We start from the raw sequence: 9,214 nt of genomic DNA, 5'->3' as shown, positions 1-9,214 counted from the left end.
AATAATGTCCAAACTTCTAAACATATGAAGCAGGATTGAAGTGAATAATCTACTCCAATCCACCTTTTAATCAATGCAGTCCAACTTGCTTCCATATTCCCTGTCATATCCCCTTCAGTTCAGCTACACTGCTGCTGTGGAACCCCTTACACTACATGTTCCACCTGTACATACCTTGGAAGAAGACTATTTCATTAAAAAATATCAGAAATACAATTTTTGTATGGGAAAATTTTTTTTTAAAAAATCAGAAATGAAATGAGCAATTTCTGTGATGAACTTAAAGATTATGGTGTTGTTGAGTCAAATCTATTACCTAAATTCTTTTTTGTTTTCCAGTTCTCTGACATGCTAGGAACTTTAAACTGCTAGTCTCACAGTCCAAGTATCTATTGGTAATGTACATATCTACTTAAGCTTAACTGTGAAGCTTGTTGGGACTTGAATAGGAGACTCCTCAGCAAGGAGGGGCAAAAGACTGCATGGGGCCAGGGCTAGGAGTCTGATTAGGCTGTGAGATGCCCTTGAGGCTTGTGGACAGCAATCAAAACCACATGATTATTTTGCCTAAATCTGGATCGGCGCTCATATCTGAGAAGATCAAATACAACTGCCAAAATTTTTAGCAAGTGATGATACCACTGTAGGTAGTAACTGTTGTGGTTCTAGCTGGCCATCTCTGTAGAATAAAACATTAGTCAATCACGGGGGACACTGAGCATATACACTCCCTAGGGAGAAATAAACACAGCAGAAGGAAATGGCTTCAGGTTTTGGCCAAGTGGGCTAAGTTTCAGGGCAGATCTTCCACTCAACTGTACAAATTGGAAGAATCTGGAGCAAAGGCAAGTGTGATGGGAATTATAGGGACAGGCCACAGTCATGAGGGAACATGTATATTCTAGAACAGTGCATCTAATACTTCAGCATGCATAAAAGTCACCGGGAGAACTTGTAAATACACAGGTTCCTGGGCTCCACACCAAGGAATTCTGACTCAGAAAGTCTGAGGTCAGGCCCAGAATTTGCATATCTAACCAGCTCTCAGGTGAAACACTATTTTAGAACAACTATCAGGAAAATGGTAACTCTGGTGGCATGGTGGTTAAGAGCTACGCTGCTAATAAAAAGGTTGGCAGTTTGAATCCACCAGGCGCTCCTTGAAACTCTATGGGGCGGTTCTGCCCTGTCTTATAGGGTTGCTATGAGTCGGACTCGACTCACCTGCAATGGATTTGGTTTTTGGTTGTATCAGGCGAAGGGAGCAAAACTAATTCCTTGCCCTACCCACCAATGGAGCAGGATAATTAACAAGCTGCCAGCCTTGGTCAGATTCAGTTTAGGGACTTTGTGTGGGCTGAACACACAGGGTGAGGACATCAGTTCCTACAGTGTGAGGTAGTGAATGGCGGTAATACAGACAACTTACTGCTGTTCCTGGTTTATACAATCAGATAGAAGCCCTGTCGCTATTGTCCTTACCTGCTCTCACACCTTGCTGTGAAATTTTCCTCAACAACAGGTTCCTGGCACTTTTAGGAAGTTTACTGGAGAATTTTCAGACAGGTGGTTCTCAACCAAGGGCAATTTTGCCCACTAGGGGACATTTGGCAATATCTGGAGACATTTTTGTTTGTCAAGACTGGGTGGTGAGGAGGGAGGAGGTCGCTATTTGAAACTAGTGGGTAGAGGCCAGGGATGCTGGTAAACATCCTAGAATGTACAAGACAGCCCCCACAACAAAGAACTATTCAGCTCAGCCCAGAATGTCAATGGTTCCAAGGTTAAGAAGCCCTATCTAGACATATATCCATTGAATTGGGACTTTTCACTATGGCTTTGTATCAGGTTACACGGGGCATTGTAAGCAGAGTTATCTTAAATTAATATATAGCATTGCTATGAGTCTGAATTGACTTGATGGCAACAGGTTTGGTCTTGGTTTATGTTGAGGCAGCTTACAATAAAAGAAGCATCACATTCTACAAATAAAACCAAAAAACATTTAAACTAAATAAAACAGAGACAAATGATAAAAGTGTGTGAAAAAGGCAGACATTGTACAGGAAGATTAGGTTAAGGTTAGTTCCTTCAGTGGAATTCCAAACAGAGGCTTTGGAAAAGGGAAAGATTCAGCCTCTGGACTCATGGAGGGTTTTCTTTGTTTTCGCTGACACTCCAGTATAACAAAGATGATATGCAGTGGTTAAGAACTTGGCTGCTAACCAGAAGGCTGGCAGTTCGACTCCACCAGCCTCTCCTTAGAAACCCTATGGGGCAGTTCTACTCTGTCCTGTAGGGTCGCTATGAATCAGAACGGATCCACAGCAACTGGTTTTTGGGTTATTGGTCTTTCCTGATGATGTGTCCAAAGGAAATAAGTAGAAGTCTCCCATCCTTGTTTCTAAGGAACACTCTGGTTGTATTTCTTCTAAGACTGACTTGTTTGTTCTTTTAGTAGTCCATGGTATTTTCAATATTTTTTGCCAATACCACAGTTTGAATGCATCAATTCTTCTTCTGTCTTCCTTTTTCATTATTCAACTTTCACATGCTTATGTGGCGATTGAAAAGACTATGGTTTGGGTCAAACACACTTTAATCAGCAAAGTGTCACTTTGATGACTAGATAGATATAGGAATAGAGATATATGTACAGCTGTTACAATGTGTCAAAAGCTTATAAAGAAGAGACCCCAAAAGGGCAAAATCGGATTTATACTTGTAAAGGTAGTTCAGAATAAATAATTATTCCAGTTGAAATGTCTCATAAATCAGATGGATTTCCAAGTTATTTTTTAAAGTTATGGGGATCAGTGACCTAATATTAATTAATGGAACATCTATTCTGGGTGTGAGTAAGGTAATTCAGAAAAATACAATGTTTCTTAGTTGGGCATCAGCATCAAAGGAAGTAATGAACAAAATGTTTAATAAATACAAGCAGAATACATGTGTGTGTAGCAAATAAAAAATTCAGAAAAAATTATTTTGTATTTGCTAAACAATCTGTCAGATTGGCTTTCCTTCATGTAAAATGATGCTATGAATGTTGATGCTTTGGTCACATTATTAGGATGGAAATTGATATAGTTGCTTTATTCAGACAGAACTATGCTCATTATTCTCCTCAGAAAACCTCTGGCAATAATTTACCTAGCAGCACAGTAGTTCATGCAGATCAAAGCTGCATTATTTAAGTGTGTCCAGGGGGCAGGTTTTAGCTCTGTGTCTTATACTTTAAAGAAAAAAAAAATTTTTTTGGTGTGTTACTTAAGAGACAAAATGTGCTTAACTTCATGCAAATCCTATAATATTTAAACTCATGGGAATTCCTGCTATATCTGGGAAGAACCCCTTTCCCACCCCCGGTACTCTAACTTCTGAAGGGAGTACAAAACAACTGTGGGAAAGCCAATCTCTTCAAGCGAACAGCAGCATATTTTCATTTAAATTAATCCCGAATGTGAGCTAGGTTCTGGAAAGGAAATGGCAGAGGAGAGACAGTTTGTAGTTGCTATAGAATGTGCCTGGCTGCTTCAGCTCACAGACAAGTGATGAAGTCCAACTCTGAAATTTCAGGCAATTTGTATACCAAGCTCCTCCTTTTCTGCAGTCTTCTCTTCCATTGGTAAAATTCTTTTGCAGGGTCATGGAGGGATCCCACCCCTTCTCTGTGTTTTCACTCTGAAGCTCTACACAACTTTACACCTGACTGAATGCCAAACCTCTGTGAATATATAAAGGGAACCTTGAGGAGGAATTTCAGTTACAGTGCTGAAGCAGAAGGGAAGGAATTAACCAGCTCTTCAGCCAAGCAAATCCTCTACTCAGCATGCTTCCTCCTGCCATTCATTTCTATCTCATTCCCCTTGCATGCATCCTAATGAAAAGCTGTTTGGCTTTTAAAAATGATGCCACAGAAATTCTTTATTCACATGTGGTTAAACCTGTTCCAGCAAACCCCAGCAGCAACAGCACGTTGAATCAAGCCAGAAATGGAGGCAGGCATTTCAGTAACACTGGACTGGATCGGAACAGTAAGTGTGTTTTACTTGCATGGATTTTTTTTTTTTTTTTTTGATAGCATTAACTCCCATTCCTATGGAAGTGTTTAATTGCTAACTAACCTGAACTGTATATGTTTTGCCGAACAATCTGGGAGAAATCTGCTGCATGTGTAGATTGGCATTCTTCCCTAGGTAGTGATTTTAAAGTTAACAGCTACAAAAGTGATTTGATAATGCAGGCACAGACTTAAGTTTTATCAAACATCCAAAACAAATGTTTCCAGGAGCTAAACTGTTACTTCTTTACAATCCTGCAGAATCAGAATTTAAGAAAGTGTTGTTCTGGATAGGTTAAGTTCAGCTTGCCTTCTCAGTTTTGTTTCAGGACATGTGCAATTCTGGAAAAAATGTGTAAAGATAACTAAAAGATGTATAGGAAAGCACAAGGTCAAAAGGAAGATTTCTGGGAAAAAGAAGAGAAATTGCTCACATGGATTTTTAAAATCTGTCTAGTGGAATAGTTGAAAGTTTTGATGATCAATGTAAAAGAGAGTTAAAACTAAAAAATGTTGGAGGATCACATTTTCCTGAGATAACTTATTATGAACCAGCTCAAAATTTAAGTAATTGTATATTTCTGTGAAGGACTGGGGGAAATTTTGTAACTTCAGAGATTATAAAAAAATAATAGCACAATAATGTTTTGTGTAGGAAGCTTTTTTTTTTTTTTTTCTCTTCTGTTTGCTTAATTGACAAACTAATTGGCCACTGGTTAGTGGGATTCAGATTTCTGCTCTTAACTTTTGCTTCATGCCTTGCCTTTAGAAGAGTTCACATGGTAAGAATCAGGATTTGAGAGAGACAGGGAGACACAGGGTACAGGAAATCTTACACAAATCTTCCTGCCCCTGCTCCTCAACTCCATTCAACTAGTAAAAGTAGTTTTGACCTTTGAAAAGTCAAAGCAAATACGACTGGTAATGTCTAAGAAAACCAAGATGTTTTAACCTTCATGAAGATGGTTGCTTTTAAATGTGCACAGGAAATATCTGACTATCATTAGGTTACTGAGCAATGTGGTGGGTATTCATTGTCAATGAACTGTCACTGCAAAAATGCTGAATCTTTACATACACAGGAACAAAAAGCTAGACAAATCAAAATCCTCTCTGGCTGCTTCCAGGTGCATTCCTAATGCAGCTGCAGGAAGGTAACCCAGAATCAAAATCAGACAGGCAGCACACACTGGCCAGCCGACTAGCTCACCTTTTGATTTTAGTTTAACAGCTCTATATTTATATGAATGTATGCAAATATCTACAATATTTTTCAAAACTATCACATTCCCTTTAGGCTATCTCTCATACCTCAGAAATAGTGGGCAGAGAAACAAAGTAAAACTCCTAATTCAATGTCTACTTGCAGTTAGCTTTCAGTATTCTATGCAGGACCTCCTCAATGTCCCTTTTAATTTTCCTTTATTTATTTCAACAGCCTAGACTTCTGAACTTTTTTTTTTCCTTTCTGTTTAACAAGCCTTGATTTCTTTTCAAGCCTATAACAAGCAATTCTCAAGTTTAGATAACAAAGCAGTGGTAAGGGCAACTTCAAATATTTCAAGATTAATTTTTGTTTGAATTACATAAGGCATGTCACAAGAAACAGCCAATTAGAGAACATACTTATCAAATCCAAATAACTAAACAAAAAGTTTGCCATGAACAATACTTAGGAAATGAACACTGTGGTTCCTTCTGCAGTTGTAAACCAGACATGTTAAGCATTTCTCTGCCGTAAAATTCATGGAAATGTAGCCAAGTTGTTATGGCAACTATACATTCCTGATTTAGGAGCTTTTATATTCTTTAAATTTTGAGTTGTAGTGGCATTTTGCATCTGAAACATTTTACTCTTTGTATTTTTTAAAGATAGCTTGGGAATTTATATTTAAAATATAGTTATTAAGTTTGAGATGAAAAATGTCAGACTTTGTACATATATGTATGTATTACTCTCTGCAGCTGAATTCTATAATTGAAAGAAAATATTACAGCATGCATATGCATTGTACACAGTATTTAAATACTTTCCACATTTTCTCAGCAGATTTTTCTTTAAACTTTATTAAAAGCACTTGCAGACATTGACAATATGACCTGTGAAAAAGAGAACATTAAAGTGTACTCTTTTTAGTTCCTTGAAGGATGAATATTTACATATAAATAGAAGAGCTGGTTAATCCTTATTATGGAGTGAGACCGAAAAAATGAGATTTTCAAATATTTCAATAACCAATTAGCTATTGTTACACCTGAAAAGGCCTACACTGTTTTTTTCCAAGGAAAGTTATAGCCAGGCAAACTGATGATGTTCATGAAAGTGTCTCTACAACTATTCAGGAGATTTTCAGTGTAAACATAAAATAGGTGTTTACTTTCTATTTGGCAATTTGCTGTCATTCGAATATTATGTATCGTTGCAGATTATTATCATTTAAAAAGTTTTCATTTGCTTTTTGCCTCTGATGCAGCTCGGGTTCAAGTGGGTTGCCGGGAACTTCGTTCTACTAAGTACATCTCGGATGGCCAGTGCACCAGCATTAGCCCTCTGAAGGAGCTGGTGTGTGCTGGTGAGTGCTTGCCCCTGTCTGTGCTCCCCAACTGGATCGGAGGAGGCTATGGAACGAAGTACTGGAGCAGGAGGAGCTCCCAGGAGTGGAGGTGTGTCAATGACAAAACGCGCACCCAGAGGATCCAGCTGCAGTGCCAAGATGGCAGCACGCGCACCTACAAAATCACGGTGGTCACCGCCTGCAAGTGCAAGAGGTACACCCGGCAGCACAATGAGTCCAGTCACAACTTTAAGAGTGTGCCGCCTGCCAAGCCAGCCCAGCATCACAGAGAGCGGAAAAGAGCCAGCAAATCCAGCAAGCAGAGCATGAGTTAGAACTCAGACTGTCAAAACTGGACTGACTAGTAACCATCTGCTTTACAGATCTGATTGCCTGGACGACTCAAGCCTGCCATTGCTATTTTCTCACTTGAAAATATATGCTTTCTGCTTTGATCAAACCCAGCAAGCTGCCCTAAGTAACAGGACCTTCTTTGGAAATAGTTTTTGCTTTTCAAGTTTTGCAAGATGTAGCTATATCCATGCATGCAGTTTGCATTGAAATTCCACGCATCCTGTTGTTTTAACCCCCAGTGGTTTTTAAAAGACTGGTGATACTATATATATCATTGAATCATTACACTTTAAAACAGAAAAGAGCCTGTCAATTACCCTGCATCTCCCAAATCCCCAGCATAAGCACACAGACGAAAACCCCTTCAAAACTGAAATGTTAAAAAAAAAAATGTTGTCATGAATCTTCACAGTAACATTTCAGAAAGGTGCTTTTTTTGGGTAATTTTCATAAGAACAGTTTAGCAGTCACAAGTGCCCTCCCTTTGAAAGAAAATTAAAGACTTTGTGACATTTCACTTCAAAAACAAGCCCCGTAGCTTTTTACAGTTTCATAGTATGAAATTATGCCTGCATGCTGACCCTCACTTGTAATGGAATGCTAGAAATGCATGGCAGCAGCTAATAAGTAAAGCTGATTATTTATTTGTCAATGTTATTATTTAATGAAATTTCACATGTGATTTTTTTCAAAATGTTAATTTTTATGTTTTGAAGCTTTTTCATGTACCTAAATATTTTCCTATATGATTTGTGATTGATCTAGAAATATGAGAATACATTTTGTAGATATGTAAAATAAATATTTCAGTCTCCTTATTACACGTTTCATCATGAACTTTATCAGTAATATGGATCTTTTTAATCAATATGATGCTTCATAAAGCTGAAATATGTAATGCTTTCTTGTCTAATCTGTGCAATCAGAAGGTGACTTAACCTTCAATTCCATCAATTTCTTAAAAAAATAATAAACACTGCTGAAAGTTATTTTCCTTGCCTCTAGCATGCATAAAAAGGTGCGTGTAGTTTGCAAAATTGCAGAATAAACTTACAAGAACAATTGCTTTTCTCAATAAATCCCATTCAAGTTTTGGCAGAAGTTTCTGTAGTAAGAGAGGATAAAGCAAAAGAACGACCATTCATTCAGTAAACGGGATGACTGAAAAAGTTGAGTGGCAACTCAGCAGTGAGTTATAATAAGAACATTAGATTCTTATGCACCAGTGTGTTTCTTTCTTTTCTTTCTCTCCATCACAATGAAATTTTAGGTATCAAAATCTAATTCATTTTATCTGGAATTGAACCATCGCAGATTAGACTTGACTCTTGAAAATATTTTTTAGCATCTAAGAAGTTTCCTGAATACAACCAAACACTTCAAGGGACAGAGTAACAGGGGTCAGGGTCTGGGAACCATGGTTTCAGGGGACATGTAGGGCAATAGGCATCACAAAATTTATTAAGAAAATGTTCTGCATCCCACTTTGGTGAGTGGTGTCTGGGGTCTTAAAACCTAGCGAGCGGCCATCTAAGATGCATCAGTTGGTCCCAACTCACCTGGAGCAAAGAAGAATGAAGACCACCAAAGACACAAGGAAAGTATTAGCCCAAGAGACAGAAAGGGCTGCATAAACCAGAGACTTCATCAGCCTGAGACCAGAAGAACTAGATGGTGCCCGGCTACCACCAATGACTGCCCTGACAGGGAACACAACAGAGAATCTCTGATGGAGCAGGAGAAAAGCAGGGTACAGAACTCAAATTCTAGTAAAAAGACCAGACTTACGGGTTTGACTGAGACTGGAGGGACCCCGGAAGACATGGCCCTCAGACTCTCTGTTAGCCCAAAATTGAAACCATTCCTGAGGCCAACGTTTCAGACAAAGATTAGACTGGACTATGAGACATAAAATGATACCAATGAAATGTGTGCTCCTTAGCTCAAGTAGATACATGAGACTAAATGGGCAGCTCCTGTCTGGAGGCTAGATGAAAGGCAGAGAGGGTCAGGAGCTGGTTTAATGGACATGGGAAATCCGGGGTGAAAAGGAGGAGTGTGCTGTCACAGTATAGGGAGAGCAACTAGGGTCACATAACAATGTATGTATAAATTTTTGTATGAGAGACTAACTTGAATTGTAAACTTTCACTTAAAGCACAACAATAATAAAAAATAATAAGGAAAGAAGATGTCAGGGGATAAAAAATATGTTTTTTAGCATCAAGGTGGCAAAGCA

General features: G+C 38.5%; 1 protein-coding gene across 1 annotated transcript; it reads left to right on the top strand.

The window, feature by feature from the left end:
• The first annotated feature begins 3,656 nt into the window (after nucleotides 1–3,656).
• Nucleotides 3,657–8,032, top strand: SOSTDC1 (sclerostin domain containing 1). Its single transcript, XM_004377419.1, has 2 exons — nucleotides 3,657–4,040; nucleotides 6,541–8,032. The coding sequence occupies exons 1-2, from the start codon at nucleotides 3,836–3,838 to the stop codon at nucleotides 6,954–6,956; spliced, it is 621 nt and encodes a 206-aa protein (XP_004377476.1). The 5' UTR covers nucleotides 3,657–3,835; the 3' UTR covers nucleotides 6,957–8,032.
• The last annotated feature ends 1,182 nt before the right edge of the window (nucleotides 8,033–9,214 follow it).

The sequence above is a fragment of the Trichechus manatus genome, unplaced genomic scaffold, assembly GCF_000243295.1.
Source record: "Trichechus manatus latirostris isolate Lorelei unplaced genomic scaffold, TriManLat1.0 scaffold00050, whole genome shotgun sequence".
Taxonomy (NCBI): domain Eukaryota; kingdom Metazoa; phylum Chordata; class Mammalia; order Sirenia; family Trichechidae; genus Trichechus; species Trichechus manatus.
The sequence above is the reverse complement of the archived record's forward strand: the minus strand, read 5'-3'. Positions and strand labels throughout refer to the sequence as shown.

Excerpts from the sequence above, each read along its gene's own strand:
- SOSTDC1 (XM_004377419.1), top strand. The coding sequence starts at position 3,836 with ATGCTTCCTCCTGCCATTCATTTCTATCTCATTCCCCTTGCATGCATC. Across the intron at positions 4,041-6,540 it reads CACTGGACTGGATCGGAACA|CTCGGGTTCAAGTGGGTTGC; the intron begins GTAAGTGTGTTT and ends CCTCTGATGCAG.